This window comes from Podarcis cretensis (genome assembly GCF_951804945.1).
Source record: "Podarcis cretensis genome assembly, chromosome: 4".
Lineage (NCBI taxonomy): Eukaryota > Metazoa > Chordata > Lepidosauria > Squamata > Lacertidae > Podarcis > Podarcis cretensis.
The window spans coordinates 28,341,124-28,360,906 of record NC_137173.1 but is presented as its reverse complement, the minus strand read 5'-3'; the positions used below and the strand labels follow the sequence as shown (position 1 = coordinate 28,360,906).

Here is a 19,783-nt window from a genome sequence, read left to right as displayed (position 1 = left end):
GCTTCTGAGGTCTTAGCTTGTAGTTGCTTAATTAGAATGCCTGCCTGCATTTATACAATCTACATTTTTTTGTGAAAGAAATGTTATGGACTTGGCTCATTAAAGTTTGTTGTATTAGTCAAGGAAATAAAAATAAATGTGCTTTATTGGGTTGATGCAGGAGTTTCCCACTTCTTCAAAAGTGAAATTGCAATTTCTTTCAAACTGCATTTGTAACTTAGTTTAGACACACAATGGCTGGCTAAATTGAAAACCTTAAAAATATACGACTTCCATGAATGGGTGCTTATGACTATAGTGTTGAACCACAATAGTTCTGTGCCATGACAATCCCTTGTTATGCAGAGAGAAAGGGGAGGTGGACACAATCCATTCTGTGTGGTCACTTGAAAGCAGCAGAAATCCTCATATTTGGATGGCATATCCATGTACTGAATTTGTAACTGGTGCATGTGCATCTGGCCTTAGGAAGGAAAAGGCGAGTTGGAGTTTCATATAGGAGTCATGTATAGTCCTTTAACACCAGGTAATTGCTGGTTCACTGCTTGCGGCTAAGGGCTGATGAGGGACAAGAAAGGAGGAGAGAAATTGGCTCCACTAAATTGAGGAATCCCTGAGATGAGAAAAGTTGTACATGTGGGGAGGATGGATTTATCATATTCCAGGGGTATCATACTCTAAAATGGATTAGATTCCTTTATTCTGTATTACATAATGAAATTCTCAGTTTAGCCTAGAATGAAAAACTCTCATTTTAGAGAAAGGCAGTACAGAAATTACTTGTTTTAGTAGAGCCATTACTTCTGTTCTCTTCCTTCACACATTAAGCAAGTGAGGGCTTTGATTATTGTCCAAATATAATTTATATAACAATTTCAAATTGCATGTGACAAGGCGAGAATTTATAAATACGGTAAACTATATTCGAACTGTCCAGGAAACTGAGATAAAACATAGTACAAACATTTCTTGTAATAATAAACGGAATTAATAAGAACAAAAAGAAAAAGGGGGAAACGTGCTAAGAGTTAAAACAGGGAAATAGGAGAGTGCATTAGTCCATATTTTAATGGACAAAGAATATGAAAACTTTTAACTTACTGCAAGAGATTCCATTTGCTACACAGCAAGCATGGCACAGGAAAAAGGAAAGGAAAGAAAGTATAGTGTCAGTGTAATGCATGCAACTGGAAAAGCACAGGCTTCTTTCCTCGTCTGCCAGCAGTATTAGCACTTCTCTTTACTTGCTAAGTGATTCAGAATGTATCAACTGCACAACATGCACGGCAACAGCTGTTTAAACAAAATTTTGAATAATCACAGTTCTAATGCAGTCACTGTAATTATCTAAGTTTGAGCATAACTTTTTCTGAAAGCCAGTCTGGATTACTCTAAAAATAGGTTATTTACACCTTAGAAATGAAACAGTTCAGTGCTCTTAAAATTCACCTATAGAATTCTTTGCACCCAAGGCATCCATTATAGTTCAGCGATAGACTGGCTCTGTAGCCAATCTCGTTGCTGACCAGGATTTAGAGTTACAAGCTGCCTCCATGGAGTAAGAATGCACACTTTTAATATGCAGAGTTCCATTGAAACGGGCATGAACACAAAATAACTGCAGTTTTAATTATTTTGTGGCGGCTGATTATAAAAGCGTGTGAGGTTATTTGAACAGGAAGTTGGTTGCGCTAGCAGTTGCACATGGAGGTTCATAGTGTCAAATGCCATGCAGCTGATACAGTCCAGCACCATGCTAGTAAATATGAAGTCAAACAAAGAGATGAGACAAGCTATTAACAACTGCAGAATTGCACTGGCAGCTGTTTGCATTTTGGGCATACATCTCAACATTTTTCATAAGCTGGGATACTATCTGAATAATACAACCATTAACTACTGAATTTATTTCCCCCCTCAGATTACCATAAGAATATAAACCTATTGCCATTTGGCATAGGAAAAAGTAGGGAAATGTTCAGTTTTAAGCCAGGAATATGGGGTGGGTTGAATGTCTCCACATGAATACTGATTTGTTTCAACCAGCCATGTTCAATGGCAAAGCATGTAAAAGCCTTAAGCCATTCCAGGACAAAGTAATAGATCGCTAACAGTGCAATTCTATACATGCCTACTCAGGAGTATGTTCCATTGAGTTCATTGGGGCTTACTCTCACAAAACTGGATACAAGATTGTAGTTTATATAATTTTATTTTAAAGAACATATACTGGAAAAATCTGGCATGAAAATAATTTAGCACCTTCTTTATTCAATGAATTACAATGAGCTGTTGTTATTGTGCTGGTATTTATATATTGTAAGCCACCCTGGAATTTTTAATGAAGGATGGTATAAAATGTTTTTAGACAGATAGGTTCATGAAATGGGAGGAACTTTGGATTGGAGCTGCTGCTATTTGTAAATAGGTAAAGGTAAAGGGACGCAGGTGGCGCTGTGGGTTAAAGCCTCAGCGCCTAGGACTTGCCGATCGAAAGGTCGGCGGTTCGAATCCCTGCGGCGGGGTGCGCTCCCGCTGCTCGGTCCCAGCGCCTGCCAACCTAGCAGTTCGAAAGCACCTCCGGGTGCAAATAGATAAATAGGGACCGCTTACCAGCGGGAAGGTAAACGGCGTTTCCGTGTGCGGCTCTGGCTCGCTGGCCACGTGACCCGGAAGTGTCTCCGGACAGCGCTGGCCCCCGGCCTCTTGAGTGAGATGGGCGCACAACCCCAGAGTCGGTCAAGACTGGCCCGTACGGGCAGGGGTACCTTTACCTTTACCTTAAAGGTAAAGGGACCCCTGACCATTAGGTCCAGTCATGACCGACTCTGGGGTTGCGGCGCTCATCTCGCTTTATTGGCCGAGGGAGCTGGCGTACAGCTTCCAGGTCATGTGGCCAGCATGACTAAGCCACTTTTGGCGAACTAGAGCAGCGCACAGAAATGCCGTTTACCTTCCCACCGGAGCAGTACCTATTTATCTACTTGCATTTTTATGTGCTTTCGAACTGCTAGGTTGGCAGGAGCAGGGACCGAGCAACGGGAGCTCACCCCGTCGCGGGGATTCGAACCGCCGACCTTCTGATCAGCAAGTCCTAGGCTCTGTGGTTTAACCCACAGCGCCACCCGTGTTTTATAAATAAAAGTCCTCAAAGCATTTAAGGAAGACTTAGCATTTAGCTAAATCAAGATCATGCTGTAATCAACTGATTTCCCCCTAAGCATTCTTGTAATACAGAAATATCAGTTTTAATTCATTATTATCCTCCTTTGTAGAATCAACATAGTCACCTCAATAATTTTCACTTATTCAAAAGTGAACCTAGCTATCAATATTGCCGAATAAGAGTTTGGAAGCACAGTACAGAATCAAAGTCCTAAGGTTTGGGACAATGACCTCAAAACTGCTCATACTAACTTTCCCCTGTCCCTGCATATCACCAAACCCAAAGGGGAGCAGAACCAGTTTACAAAGAAAGAACAACAGGTGACACAAGAAAGCAAGACAAATGAGTAAAATGAAAAAGATTTTTTAGAAGTGCAAAAAAACCAAGAACAGTAAAATTAAGAAGTTATGAGGTACAACATTGCCAAAACCAACAACCAACCCAAATCATTATGGAGTGGGAAGCGGGGAGACAATGGTCATATTTCAGATAGACATTTCCTCATGCACTTTTTAATAAAATAAAATAAAATAAAATATTTATTTACAGCTGCCCTTCCCGGCCAGGGCCGGGTTCAGGGCGGCTAACACCAAATTACGATAAAACGTAATAGAAAAACACAACAACAACAACAACAACAACAACAACAACAACAACCAAACAGTTAATTAAAATACGGCTTAAAATACAGCCTCATTTTAGTAGTAGCAGCCCATAAATCAAGACTATAAAGGAAGGAAGCATCAGATAACAACAACAACAACAACAACCAAACAGTTAATTAAAATACGGCTTAAAATACAGCCTCATTTTAGTAGTAGCAGCCCATAAATCAAGACTATAAAGGAAGGAAGCATCAGATAGCCCCCCGAGCCAGCTATCCATGCTGGTCCTACATGGGCCAGCAAAAAAGCCAAGGGGAAATTTATATACAAAATCCCATATAAGGGATCAGAGTGAGTCTAAGCCGAAGGCCAGGTGAAACAGCTCCGTCTTGCAGGCCCTGCGGAAAGATGTCAAATCCCGCAGGGCCCTAGTCTCTTGTGACAGAGCATTCCACCGCATTGGGGCCAGTGCTGAAAAGGCCCTGGGCCCTAGTTGAAACCAATCTAACCTCCTTGAGGCTCGGGACCACCAAAGTTTTGTTATTTATGGACCTTAAGGTCCTCCGTGGGGCATACTAGGAGGTATCCAGACCCTGTCACTTTTCTTAATCATTGTTGGCCACACATGGTGTTATAGTTGTTTATATTTCTGCCTGCTTCCTTTCAAAGGCACTACTGTGGGATGCAGCCTCAGGCAATTTTTTTTTTGGGGGGGGAGCTGTTTGGCTTTGCCCCCACGCACGGTAAATGCCATTAAAAAAGAAAGAAAGGCAACATGGTGTCTTAGAATCATAGAATCATAGAGTTGGAAGAGACCACAAGGGCCATCGAGTCCAACCCCCTGCCAAGCAGGAAACACCATCAGAGCACTCCTGACATATGGTTGTCAAGCCTCTGCTTAAAGACCTCCAAAGAAGGAGACTCCACCACACTCCTTGGCAGCAAATTCCACTGTCGAACAGCTCTTACTGTCAGGTGCTCCAGTTTCCTTCCTGTCTTAAAATAAGCCATGGTGATCTGGAAAACGTTTGACTAAGCATGGATGGCAAATCACTGTACAAAGATGTACGGAAATGAATTGCTTTCCTTTGGCTGAATAGAAAAATTTGAATGATACAAAGTGTTCTCTAGTAGCCTAAAATAATAGCTTCACTTTACAAAGGTCAATTAAAAATAAACCACTTGACTGGAAACATCTTGCCAGCTACTACACTAGCCTGTACTAGATTCACACAAACTGTCCAGAACTGCTACATGAACACCAGGGTTTACTTTGTGCCAGGGTTGTTTTCAGTATCAGTTTAATAATAGAATATGTGATACAGTAAAAAAAAACAAAAACCTTTAGCTGGGCAAGTGAAAAGCGTTTCTCCACATACCGAGAGCTTAAGGAGAACAGGCTCCCAGACAGACAGGACCCCATCACCTGGCCTTGCCCCCAGAAATGAAAACCTGGCCTGGCTTGCATGGCACAGTACACTAGACTAAGGATTACTGGTACCATGTGAATGTGTTGGTTCCCACAGAGCAGTTTACATTCATTTTAGCTCAGCATAAGGCATGGCAGCCAAGCTAAGGCTTAAGCTAAGCATGTCATCTGAACATGGAGTTGTGCTTTGTTCTTAGCTGCGGATCATAGTTAAGGATACTTCACCATGATATTGGGTTCAGATGACATGCTGCGGAAGAGAGCTGATGTTAAGGAGCCTAGGAGCATTAGGATTAGAAACTGTGCATAGGGGGGGTGATGAGTCCCAGATGTGAGGCCTAACTCCAGCCACCATCCCTTCATATTTGGATATTTCCTTAAAGTTGCAGGTTAGCACAACAGCTATTAAGATAGAAGGAGTATTAGGGGGAAAGCACATGGCTAGCTGGTTAGTACATATGTGCCAACTTGTTTCCATATTAATTCCTGGCCATCCAGAATTAGTAAAAGAAAATTTTGGAGAGTTGTTAGGCAATCCTCCACATGCTCTCTTTTTTTTGCGCTTCCCTGGAAACTTGGTGGTGAAACTGGAAATGAACTAGGTATGATGGTGTTGATTTTTCCCATGAAAGATAAGAACCTTTGGATTATGGTTGGGGGGTATGAGCATGAAGGAGTAAGGGAGTAGTACCTTTATCCAGAGCTTCACAAGACCTATGCAGCACAAAGATCTCAAGAATGCTCTGTTGGAGTAGGATGGGAATATATATAGTACCTACTTATATTATGTTCTATGCCTGCAATATATTAGATTGTGCCTATGGTCTGAAACAAAAATAGAAGGTACAAAAGCTTTTACCGTGGTCAAGATGTAATATGGAATTGTAACTTACTGCAGAAACAACATAACAGATCAAATCCTTGATTACCTTCTCCTCAGAGTCTCCTGGCTGACAGGTGATAACACCATCTCTTGAGCCCCCAGCGAATGTTGCCTTGCAGTTTGCCAGCCACTGTAATTTGGAAAGAAAACAGACGTATAAAGTTATTTGAAGCCAGTGTGGTGTAATGGTTTGAGTGCTGGACTAGGACCTGGGAGATCAGGGTTCAAATCCCCACTCAGCCACTAAGCTCACTTGGGTGACCTTGGGCCAGTTACCATCTCTTAGCCGAACCTTCCTCACAGGGTTGTTGTGAGGATGAAACAGGGAGGAGGAGAACCTTGAGGTCCTTGGAAGATAAAGGTGGCATAAGGTAAAGGGACCCCTGACCATTAAGTCCAGTCACAGATGACTCTGGGATTGCGGCGCTCATCTCACTTTACAGGCCGAGGGAGCCAGCGTTTGTCCGCAGACAGATTCCAGGTCACGTGGCCAGCATGACTAAGCCGCTTCTGGCGAACCAGAGCAGCGCACGGAAACGCCGTTTACCTTCCCACCGGAGTGGTACCTATTTATCTACTTGCACTTTGACGTACTTTCAAACTGCTAGGTTGGCAGGAGCTGGGACCGAGCAATGGGAGCTCACCCCATTGCAGCGATTCGAACTGCCGACCTTCTGATCGGCAAGCCCTAGGCTCTGTGGTTTAGACCATAGCGCCACTCGCGTCCCTTAAAGGTGGGATATAAATGTAAGAAATAATAACCCGATGGCCAGTGAATATGAAAATAGTTTTGGTTGTACTTTAGGGTTCATTTAGATACAGTGCTACACCTTTTGTAATGAATACAAGAAACATTTCCTGGAATACTTGTCACATATCGAGAAATATCTTGGGTGCATGTAATCTGCCATCATTATGGATTGGCGCTCCACCTGGTGGTTGAAGGGAAAAATCGCTGCTCAGACAACAAGTTCAGGCTTGGGGTTCTCCCATGAGCCCTCAGTTTTGATTTGACCTTCACAGATGTGGTTGATTCTCAAAAGCTCTCTCCTTCTTACAGACTTGTTTCCCCTTGTCTGCATCTGACTTTTTGTGTGCTTGTTAGCCTTATTCACAGTCCTCTGTCTTCTTTCTTTATTCAAGTTAAAAATAGTTCCTCCTTTCTCTGTTGTCTGTTGGCTTGAAGCCTGCATTTTTCTGGTGTGAACTCATCTCCATCGTCCAGCCCTACCACCAGGTGCTGTTCCAGTGACCACAATGGCGGCAGATTTACATGCACACAGATACTGTATCCTCTTCACAGGTAAGGCCAATACTGAAGTCTTGAATGAAAACAGATTAAAATGCATATAATGACCTATTCAGATTCAAGCACATTTACTCAGATGAAAGTTCAACGGCACCTGTTCCCTAGTAAATGTGTTTAGGATATCAGGCCAGATTTATTTTGAGTTTTGTCCAATCAGATATATAGTCTAAAAACAGAAAAAGAAGATATAGAGATGTAGTACTGTAAATAATCCAGTATTTTTCTCTAAAGGTAAAGTCACTGAATGAGCCTCCTGCAGATTTGAAATGAAGTAGTAACTTTTTGCATTAAGGAATACAGAAATAGATAAAGCCATTACACCCAAAAATGATGCTTACCGAAAGTGTTGCCTCTTTCCTGTTGTTATATGTGTCCAAATATTCTTGTAGTTCTAAGACACTGAACTTTAATTTCTCAAGAAGTCCACAAGAGAGAAGCTAGAAACATTAAAATAAAGATCCTATAGTCAACATTACTTCATTCAGTGAGATCAGTATAACTGTTTTGCTATATACCAAAATCAATGGGGGAAATCCCACATGACAGTCCCTGGATAGTTGTTAGACATTTGCAAGTTGTACTACTTTATGACTGAACTTGTGGGAGATGATTGTTGAAGCTACTGTATTATGCATTAGAGATCATATTATGCTATCATAAAAAGGCATATTTCCTTGGATAAACCAACAACGGAGGCAAGCAAAGCATAATTTTGTGTACAAATTATTCAAATTAAATATATTTTAATGTATTTGCTTATTTTAAATAATTGTGCTTCTGATGATCGTGGGGAGGCATAAATAGCTATTTACAGCAATGGCAACCCTTTCATAAACAGCTACCAAACACCAGATTTCGACATTTTACCAAATGTTGCCCAAATGCTTTCAAGCCTGTCTTCAAAATTATGAGGTATAGAAACCTGCTTTGGTTTAATTTTGGTTAATGAAAGAATTCTGCACTCATAACTCAGTTATGAGCAGTGTCTATTTACAGACTCTCCTAATCTATAACCACCCAGCGTGATGAAGAAGAGCTGCAGCAGTTCTTTAGAATGTAACAAGTACCTAATGTCTCATCTCAATACTTGTTTCCAGACATGTCTATCAAGAAAAGATACAATCAGCTTCCGAGTCTTCACCACTCTGATAGTTTTATGAATGGCACTTCAATGTGGTTAGTCATGCAAAAAATACTCACTGTTTCAGCATCTACAAAAAGGGTAGGGCATTCTGAGCATGATGTCAGCATCTGTGATGAGCTCACAAACTTTGAGCCTATTCCTCGCAAATTGTCACCAAGGTAGCTGGCAGCATCGCAAGTCAGAAAGCAGAATCTTTTCTGAATATTCTATAAAGCAAAAGTATGCATAACACATTTGCTACTGAACTTAATGACAGAACTTAATGCACATTTTAATTTGGTATACACAACTACTGCAGTCATTCTTTATGTATACTGCAAAGGGGAACACACACACACACACACACACAATCAATCTGTAGCTCTCTGTCCTGCTTTCTTGTTTTGTAATCCCCCTTCACTTCCTTCTTGTTAGACTGAACCTGTGTACAGCTCATTAATAATAATAATAATAATAATAATAATAATAATAATAATAATAATAATAATTTATTATTTATACCCCGCCCATCTGGCTGAGTTTCCCCAGCCACTCTGGGCGGCTCCCAATCAGTGTTAAAAACAGTACAGCATTCTGTTTTGTCACTAGTAACAACCAACATGAGACTTCTCTGCCCATTCTGGGCATTGTTTTGTTAATACTCAATGTCAAGTGGTCTATCAAACAATGTAATGAGTGTTCTGATGCCAAGTTTACAGGAGGGGAAATCATGAGAGAGGCTTCTTTGTGTTTGTTTTCCCCTCTGGCCAGAACTGCTTGGCAAGGGTGCCTGGGACGCTTGAGAGTGTTCCAACATACTGAACTGCATCTGGAAACTATTGCACACCAAGACTCTCTTCCTGCTTCCCTAGCTGATAGAGAGATTTCTGTAAATAGCTTTCTAAATGGTTTCTAAACAGTTTTCTGCTGTAAACTACAGAGTTACTTTTAAGGACTGCTCAAGCCATGTAGGAACCAAAACATACTATGGTTTTATTTAGAGCGTCTGAGAAACTGGAAACATTTGATAACATATCCTCACTCTTATCTTGAAAACTGTTGTGGGAACATGGGTATTAAAGCAGTAGCATCATGACGTGTCAGTACCACCCAGAAAGCAGCTTACATCACACAGCAGAAGAGCTAAAAGGAAAAAGTGATTGCCTTATCACTAAACCTTTCTAATGCCTCTCCTACTTAACAAAGCAATTTAAAAAAACCTACACTGGAATCTGTGGGTTGCAATGGCAAAGTTGCACTTATATCTACAACCCTACACCAGAAACATCCAGGCATAGATTCCTTGGGACAAGTACCTTGATAGCTCAGGAAACAAAGAAGGGCACATACTGATGGTTAAGAAGGGAAGAGATAAACCAGGGAGGGCGATTTTAACCCTCCTTAATCCAAAACAAAGTACCTGCAACCCAGCATAATGAGCCACCTTCCCTCTTTGACCTTACCAAGTGTGCCTCTTTGGACCAATGTCTACCTATCATCAAACCCACTGCAATAATAAATAACTCTCATTATACTTTTGCTTGATGGCACACAGCAAGATCGGGAAAATTAAAACCTCCTGCCCCCCAATAAATGTTGATGGGCTGTGGAAAATAATCAGGGTCTAGATTTATCGACACCTGCAAAGTCTAAGGAACATATTGTGGGTTTCAACAAAATGTCAGTCATGTGGGATTCTAGAACACTTTTTGTTTACCTTAAACAGGGAGGAGAACACATGAAATGTATATACTGCACAGGAGCCATCTGAGTCACACATGAGCTGGTTCATATGGCTACGCCAAGCTTCTTCTGCATCATCACATGCAGCTGGTTGAAATGCAGCCAGGATAGCAGAAAAGAAGGGAGACGGAGGAGGCGAGACATTCCGGTCACCTTCTCCAAAACTGAAAGAAAGCCACAAATTCTAGGTTAAGAGCCGATAGCAAGGCTACGCTACTGTTGTTATATTTCCAAATAAGAAACTTAAAAATAAGTAAGTAAAAAGAACAGTTAAGTGAGGCTACATGCCGTTTTGTGCCCATGCCTACGCCCTCTTAATGAGGACAGAGTGTAAAGGATCTGATGACCTGATTTGACCCTATACTCAAATTCAAGACTGCCATGTAACTGCATGTATTCTGTGCTCAGAATTTCCTGTTCAATGTCACATAGTAGGCATACCCTTATAGGTTAAAGCACTGACTCGGTATATTTAATCAGAATTGCTTTATCTTGCCTCTCTCGGTTTTATTGTTAAGAAATTGATTTTAGTCATTTGAACTGCCTTATTTTTATTTAACCACTTCATATTTTTTAAAAAAAGCAGGATATAAAAAGTTAAAATAAAAAATACATACATACCTGGTAAGTGCATATTGATCCATCAACCGGTCACCTTTTTCTTCAGTCTCTGTCATATCTAGGCTAAAGCTGTCGCTGTATTCAAAAGCTGCAGGGAGTTCATTTGTAGAGCCGGAGAGATCATCTTCCTGTACAGAGGTATCTTCCTCTTCTTGGGCACCTTCAGTCTGGGGGGGATTGAATTGGTTACCATTTATAGTTATCCTGCCCTTCATCACTTTCATGATCCAAGAACGGGTAACAATAATTTAAAAACTATAATAAAATTTTAAACAAGCTATCTGCAGTAAAACACACCATAAACAATAAAGAACTGCCATTATCAGAACCTACCAAAACAAAAAGTACAGGAAATACCAAATGTATTACAGCAGGTACACCCAATAAAATATCGCTCATCCCTTTCCACTGAGAGCTTAAGAGAAGTTCCATTTGTTTGTTTTACACACCTTGTGCACAAGATGAGGGTCTTGTTACTTGGTTCTTTGCTACCCCAGAGACCCTGTTCAGATTATATTTCCTCCTCATATGGTATTTAGGAAGAGTTTGAGAACAGATCCCAGGTTAAAATATCCTACCCACCCCAGGGAAGTGAATAAATGGATCAGAAGATTAAGCTAAGAATACTCTAACAGAGACCAATATATGTTTATTATGGGTGGTTCTTTCTGTGGTCTCTAAGACTACAGAATTCTTGATCCCTGTTGGTGTGGTATAGGGTCAATCTGCATAGCAGTTGGCTGGACCTTCAGTAGGACACACACTCTTGTTTGCATTCCCAAGAACAGTAGCCTATATTTGCATCTGGTGGCATGGTGGCCCCCTAGGAATAAAGTGAAAATCTAAGATAGATATCTGAATTTTAGATGTTCATTGAATCTACAGGAAGTTTTGGGTCAGCAGGACCATTTAACAATTTATGGCCACTTCCTGGTTGTTATCAGCATCATTACTGGACCCAGGAATCGGCTCTCTAAGGAGAACCCTAAGCCTGGCCCTAGCAAGGGTTGTATAGTTATCAGTTGGGTCCCAAACCAGGGCACATGTTTCCCCAAGTCTTGAGTAAAACTACAGGAAGGGAGACTAAGGTAAGTCAGGTGCTTTGCTACCAGATCTGGACTTCTAGCCTGGTCCATTGCTGCCTTTGCTCATGGGGATGTGTGTGCGTGTGAGAGACAACAGGATAGGGACCTGAGCCAGGGTGGAGGTCATGTGGTTTCCTGGTTCCTTGGGTGAGTATGTTGATGGAGTGTGAGGACTGTGGGTTCCCTGCACTCCCCCCTTTGTACTAGAGACCACTACAGAGTCCAGCACTTCCTAGATGCAGGTCCCATTTAAAGCACATGGCTTCCCGCAAAGAATCATGGGAACTGTCGTTTGTTAACAGTGCTCTGAACTGCAGCTCTGTGTAGGGGGTGGGTATAGTTCCCAGGATTCTCAGGGGACGATGACCATGTGCTTCAAACGCATGGCATGGATGTGACCAGTTTCTGCAGAGGTTCATTGGGTTCTGCTCCCCAACCACAGCCCGCTGAGATGTACTGCAGGACACCCAGAGTTTCCTTTGAGTTTCAGATTCCAGAAACTCCACTATACATATGGAACTCACCACATGACCCTTGGATCCTGCCTGAACAACCACAATGCAACACAAAATATAAGAGTGAAATGCTTTTTGCATACAGTGAAAATCAAACTTAGTGGAATGTGGCAAAACCTAACTACCTACTTCTCTGAGACGATTTCTACTGCCATTAGGGCTAGGTTACACTTCATGTGCAGCAACGAACGCTTTCTCCCATAGCACCACCCATTTTTTGTTCCTGCTTTTCCCCCCTCTAACCCTACGGCATCATAACATGCCTGCAGCATAAAGCAATAGTGTTGACACTTCACAGGCGCAGTGGTCAAAATGTCCCATACAAAGCACTTATTTAACGCGGTCTGCCTCTAGTTTGACTTACCAGCTCTGTCAATATTTCTCAAATAGAAGCATTTCCAAAAAAAAGTAAGCTACAGAAACAAATACATGGTATTTCTATTAAACTTTTACCAACCTTTGATAACTGTGTCCCCGGCATGCTTCGTTTCAGCATTTACATTCTTTTATTTACCAAACTCAGTGCATTACTGTAATCAGCATTCTGAAAGTAGACCAAACAGGCAAGAATGGAGCCCAAGGCAGGCAGCTGCACAATACAGCACCCACATTTTTTGCGGGGAGGGGGGGAGAATGGAATTCATGCTTCCACCCACAGGACTATTTTTTTTATTTTATTTTTTTGGTACTGCTGTATTAAAGTTGGTGGAAGGGTGATGCTGGCAATTCTGAAGGCTGATAAACTCGTACATTTTAATCGACACTAAGTATAGCTGGACGTGCCGAATCAAAGTATACAATCTGATGTAAAGCAATAAAATTGGATATTTTAACAGACAAACACCATATCCCGAACCACCGCTCCCCCTCTATTTAATAAAATTGCTTAGATAAAATTCATTCACCTTTGAGCCTTCAGACACCTGGAGATTATTCATTTCAGGCAAGGAAGCATTAAAACTGGAAGTTCTTGAACTGAAAGGAGGCGGAGCTGTTGAAGATGCTTCACATGGTGTGGAAAGAGGGTCAATGTGGTTTGTGTCCTCAGAAGGGGAAAGTGTCATGATCTGTTAAAAGAAGGAACAAGGCTAAGGCTAAAGGCAGGATGGAATCCCTCCTGAAGAAGCGACACTGAAATGAAACGGGAGCTTCACAAACTCTTGCGTTGCTCATTTTCAGTGGAGTGTGCGCAAAGCAAACTGGTGTGGATTGTGCCCAGCAAATGACACCATTTTTCTACGAAGAGCCTCTAAATAATAATATTGAAAATAATGTAATATTCTCCACTAAACAGTTTAAGCTTGTGATTTTATGAATTCCATTAAGCTTTCTGTGTATACTAAAATCTGTTTTGAAAGCCTATTCCAGGTTATTGCTTTCCTTCCTTTTTGATGTTTTACGGAAAACAAAAGTTACATTATCAAATGGGGGGGGGGAGTTCAAGGGGGGCATTTAACTGAATGTGACATATAGTAACAAATGGAATAAAGACCCACTTATCACATTTGATATTTTCTGTATGCAGAACTTGCCTCTAACCGTGCAATCCTATATATGTCTACTGAGAAGTAGGCTCAACTGGATCCAACGGAGCTTACTCCTGAATTGCTGCCTGAATCTTTTTATGTTTACCAACTATGAAAAGAAAATTAAGAAGAACTTACTTACCTATGTAAGGTCTAACCCTTTCTGTGTTGCTAGCAATCAGTTTAAGTGTAAGAATCATGGATATATATATATATATATGTGTGTGTGTGTGTGTGTGTGTGTATCTTCCAGCAGCCTATAATTTAACTACTTACTAGTTGCGACTGTTCTAGAATTTGACTTGTTGTTAGGTCTTCCTCCTCTGATGACTCATCCGAATCTTCATGGTTTATTTTGTTTAGGCTGGGTGTACTTCCTGAAAGCTGGCTTTCTTCCAAAAGCTGCATATCACACTTGTCCAGACTATCAAGAGAACGCCTGCGTACTCCCCAGTTGAAATTGTCCATGCTTTCACCCTGCAATCACAGCATTGGTTTGTTTTCTCTGCCACAACAAATCTCCAACCCCTCCCCCAAAGCTTTATTTAGCAACATTTCATAAGGTCAGTAAGGATTTAAAGAAAGTTAGACTTTTAGCTGCAAAATTATTTTTCATATAGATTAGCAATATATGAATAATAATAATCCATAAATATGAATAATCCAGAAAGGTGAAGCTATAGCAATTCCTAAAGGAAGCTGACAACATTGTGGTCAACAAATCTCTTCTTCACCACCCAAAAAGTCGCCTGCATGTCAAATTTTGATCTTCAATGGGGAGGTGCACTTTGAGGACCATGGGGCAGCTACACCCCCATTTAAAAGTAAACGGCACCATCCGCTGGACAGCATTTATGTCCACTGAAATTATCGTAAACTGTTGGAACAGCAGCAAAATTGTTTTCATCGATTGCTATTTTATGCATTATGTGTTTATGAAAAGGGTACAATAGCAAACCTCAGGCAAAATATTTCAGGTTTTCTGTAATGAACACAATACTCAAGTGCAGAGTGAAGGCAGAGCTAACACTTTCAATTTAGCATGCACAATGCAAGGTGTCAAATCAGCAGAGCCTTCTGTTTTAATCCCGCTTTTGCTTTACAGATTAGACATTAATTTCATAGGTACAATTTTTTTAAAAAAAATTAAAACCATTTTATTTTTGACATTTTTAAAAAAGAAAAGAAAAACAAAGACATGCTCTGTTTTACTCCTAGTTTAGGTTTTACAGCACAATCCTATACTTGTTTACTCAGAAGTAAGTTCCCCTATGTTCAGTGGAACTTACTCTTTAATAAGCATGTTTAGGATTGTAGCCTCAGCCACTGAGACATGTATGATTCTGGAAATGGAGCCTGAGTATTTGTGGGACATTTTTGCCAGTAATATACTTACTAATAAAGTAACATTTAAGATATTGGCAGGTAGCACTGAAACAAATGTACAAACCCAAATTTTAATGTTTCAGTAAAGATCGGGGCTGGTAAGCAGATCTAACTATGACTTCCGCCACAAACTCCCAATTCCTCAGGCATGTTTGGAGAGGAGAAATCTGGATTTTACCATAAAAAACTGACAGTTGTCATTATTGCATTTGCTCAAATGTAAACCTTTTACTTATTTGAGCCTTTTAACACTGGAGTAATGGGATGCAGTAAGCCCACAACTTATCTGGGGGATTGCGTTCCAGAGATTGCACCTAACGGCAAAAACGCATGTGGTCAAAACCTGTTAGGTGGGATTGCCAAAGTTATTTTCCCTGGATGCTCACCCCCTTTCTACTTATTATTATTTTTTACATTTGCCGTGTGTGTAAAGCTGAACGTGCACATGTTAAACGCGTGTAAGTGACAGGGGACGCTCTCAGGACTACCTGGAAATTTTGGGGACTGGACCTGGGAATCTTCTGCATGCAAGGCAGAATTGCAGCCTTTCCCTATTCCTGTTAAATGTCTGGAATTGGCACAGAGATTTAAGCTGGCAGGATCTCTTAAGCATTACCCATTAAAGACCTCAGTTTTATTCAGCAAGAATCAAGCTATGCAATTTTATGATTATATAATTTGAACTCTCTTTTTTTGCACAAATAGCTGGAATAAACACTTGTACATATAGCCATATATACAGTATGTGTTTTTAAAATTAAAAAACCTAGCCACAAAGATATGTCACTTAGAACCTAGTCAAGGTTCAAAGATTGCAAAGAATGGGAAAAGCAGATGAACAGGCAACTCCCATTCACCCTAGGCTTCTATGAGAGGCAAGGCAGAATATAAATTGAATAAGTAAAATAATAAATTTTCTTATAATGCAACATTATGGGCTTTCCCCATTTTTTTTTTTTTGTTTTCATGGCTCTAACTGTGAGCGAGATCTGTGAACCCCACCTTGAGATTTTATAGTAGACTTAACACTTGAATCAGTTTCTCGTTCTTTAGAACTATAAAACATTTCTAAAGCATAGCAAGAAGTGGAACCTCCGTTAAACACATAACACACACACACACACACACGCTGAAAAAGCAGAATATATCACAAGATACAAACAAGGCATTACATCTACTAGCACATGTGAGTTCAAATAGCATTATCTTACCTGAAGTTCCTGAATAGCAGATATAACAAATAGGAAACAAATAAAGAAAAGTATTTGTAAACATACTTAATTTAAACACACTCTTTATAGACATTTGCCCTACAATCTAAACAAATGCTACTAAACTGATAAACTTATCCCTTCTTGTAACTTTACAGAAGCTTAAAAATACCATGACACTGATTTCACAACCTAATTAAAAAATACTGAATCGTGGCATCTGGCAACTCTATGGACAATCTAATCAACATTTATCTGTGCATGATATGAGCAACTGGAAAACAAGGTACGGAAAAACGGTATTAGCAGTTCTGAACACTCATATATGTACAGGAAGTTCAGATCTACCACGTCTAAATTATTGGTCTATGAAGTCGCTGAAGCAGCAATCCTATACCAATTTACCTGGAAGGAAGAGCCATTGAACTCAGTGGGACTTATTTCCATGCAGGATTGCACGGTGAAACGAATAGTCACCACTTCTGTCAAGCCGAAAGTTGCTTCTATGTTTTTAATTGTTTTAAAAGCTATTTGTTAAGGCATTTCAGGGCAAAGACGTTAAGATTCAATAACAGGAAACACGTTACAGCACTGCCTAATAATACTGCTATTGTTAAGAATGAATGTGTTTTTCCATTATATACTCCACTTTTGAAGGCTTTGTATCTTCAAAGCAATCATTCCGGCCTGGAGCTAGCCTGTTCCCTACATGTAAACTCTGAATACAGGTCACGAGATTCAAACTTCCCATGTGAAACCTGGAGAGGTTCAGAGGGCCCGCGGTATTTCAGACACTGTACAGTTAACTAAGTCCCCAGTTTGAACTATCTAAGTAAAGGGGAAAGCCCCTCTGCTATTTCCATTCAGATTTCTAACAGAATAATTGCTATTCCTCCTGAAACTAGTGAGTAAACAGCATTATATTTTTGAGAGAAAACTGGTGTATTTTTTTAAAAAAACCATCTATCTGATTGCATAGCCTTATGGCAAAATAAAATAAATTAATAATAATAATAATAATAATAATAATAATAATAATAATAATAAATGCATGAAATGCATTCAAAGAAATGGGATGGCCTGTTTATAGCCCAGAGAACTGCACCAAACTGTGCATACAAAGTAGGTATAATGGCTCCTTTTGTCCACCTCACTCCTTTGTCTACAATAGCAAACAAGGCTGTGTGTCTGAATACTGCAGATAATAGCCGAAGTGCATGTGCAAACACTGGCTGAAAAGCAACTGCAGCTCACTCGATTTCTTAACTATGGTTAAGAAATCAGCAGTATTCCAAACCCATATTAGGAGGCACAGTGGCCATGCCTGCAAGTAACAATATTTATTAAATTTCTACACCATCCTTCATCTGAGGATCACAGGACTGTTTACAATATATATTAAAAAAACACAAAAATGCACAACATAGTAACAAACAAAAGCAATACCCCCCCTTTAGAAGGCCATAGATTATTTAATTAGTTAAAGGCCTCAGAGGAGAGGAATGTTTTCGCCTGGCGCTTAAAAGATATGTAACAAAGGTGCCAGACAAAGCATTGCAGAAAGGGCACATAAAACAAGAAACCATGCTTTGGTGCTACATGGATGAGTCTCAGCAAACCCAAGCAAATTGCCAAACTCACACATTTCCTCCCTCCTTTCCTTTGGCCTAGTAGCTGGTCGGGGGGGCGGGGTGAGATTTCTGCCAAATTTAGTTTCACTTTTAAGGATTCGCAGATTAGCATTACTTACAAATCTGCTAAAGCAACCTCTGCTGCGTTTCATAATATACCCAAACGAGGGGTTACAAAGCTGGCGTACTAAACTACCAAACAGGTAAAGGACCCCTGACAGTTAAGTCCCATCACAGACGACTCTGGGGTTGCGGTGCTCATCTTGCTTTAAAGGCAGAGGGAGCTGGCGTCTGTCCGCAGTTTTTCCAGGTCATGTGGCCAGCATGACTAAGCCGCTTCTGGCGAAACCAGAGTAGCGCATGGAAACACCCTTTATCTTCTTGCCGGAGCGGTACCTATTTATCTACTTGCACTTTTTGGTGTGCTTTCAAACTGCTAGGTTGGCAGGAGCTGGGACCGAGCAAGGGGAGCTCACCCCGTCGCGGGGATTCAAACTGCTGACGTTCTGATTGGCAAGCCCAAGAGGCTCAGTAGTTCAGACCACAGCGCCACCCGAGTCCCAAACTACTGAAGGTTTGCTTTAAACCAAGATGCCTGTTTCAAATGCAACACTAAGTGTAAATTCTTTAAAAGCAGAGAACAAACTCAGATGCTCTCTTACAATATGTGCAGGGAATGAAGAGAAAAGAGGGGCAAATGCATGGAGATGTTTCACGACTGAATGATGTAACATACATGGAAAACACTAGCACTGTACAATGTGGTACAATGGATTATAGCAATACATTACCGTAGTATGTTAATGCATTGCATTAAGTACCACTTAGAAGCTTGTTTTGACTCCTTAGAAATTTATTTTGGCATTAGGTGGCATAAGGTAAAGGGACCCCTGACCATTAGGTCCAGTCGTGGCCGACTCTGGGGTTGTGGCGCTCATCTCGCTTTATTGGCCAAGGGAGCCGGCGTACAGCTTCCGGGTCATGTGGCCAGCATGACTAAGCTGCTTCTGGCAAACCAGAGCAGTGTATGGAAACGCTGTTTACCTTCTCGCTGGAGCGGTACCTATTTATCTACTTGCACTTGGACATGCTTTTGAACTGCTAGGTTGGCAGGAGCAGGGACAGAGCAATGGGAGCTCACCCCGTCGTGGGGATTCAAATGGCCGACCTTTTGATCGGCAAGTCCTAGGCTCTGTGGTTTAGACCACAACGCCACCCATGTCCCATTAGGTGGCATAGAAGTTAACAAATAAGTTAGGATTCCTATAGCATGAGGTTCTACTTGTGCAATAGGCTCCCTAGAACCCAGGAGCAGATTTTGAGGGTGTGTGGGAAGCTGAAGGGGCGGGAAGGGGAGGAGAGGAGAGGAGAGGGAAGCCCTGTTGCATGAGCCAAACAGCAGCACCATAATTTCTCCATTTGTATAACTCATTTGTGGTGACCGGTGTTTGCCTGTAGTACGACAAACCAATCCATAATTCCTCTTTAAAAGCTATTTCATAAAATCTATTAAAAACTGGCTTCTGGAAAAGAGACAAAGTAGGACTTTG

General features: G+C 40.9%; 1 protein-coding gene across 8 annotated transcripts in view; it reads right to left on the bottom strand.

Moving 5' to 3' along the window:
• The window catches only part of FRY (FRY microtubule binding protein), a 192,737-nt gene that overhangs the window by 4,091 nt on the left and 168,863 nt on the right, over positions 1-19,783 (bottom strand). For 6 of the 8 annotated variants that reach the window (XM_079973234.1, XM_079973235.1, XM_079973228.1 and 3 more), the window contains 8 exons: positions 14,282-14,482; positions 13,385-13,546; positions 10,880-11,046; positions 10,233-10,422; positions 8,593-8,742; positions 7,731-7,829; positions 6,130-6,213; positions 1,102-1,119 (listed from right to left, as the gene is read on the bottom strand). In XM_079973234.1, the coding sequence (XP_079829360.1) occupies positions 1,102-1,119; positions 6,130-6,213; positions 7,731-7,829; positions 8,593-8,742; positions 10,233-10,422; positions 10,880-11,046; positions 13,385-13,546; positions 14,282-14,482 (1,071 nt within the window). The remainder of the gene's footprint in view (positions 1-1,101; positions 1,120-6,129; positions 6,214-7,730; positions 7,830-8,592; positions 8,743-10,232; positions 10,423-10,879; positions 11,047-13,384; positions 13,547-14,281; positions 14,483-19,783) is intronic. The other 2 variants (XM_079973230.1, XM_079973233.1) reach the window with 1 other exon arrangement.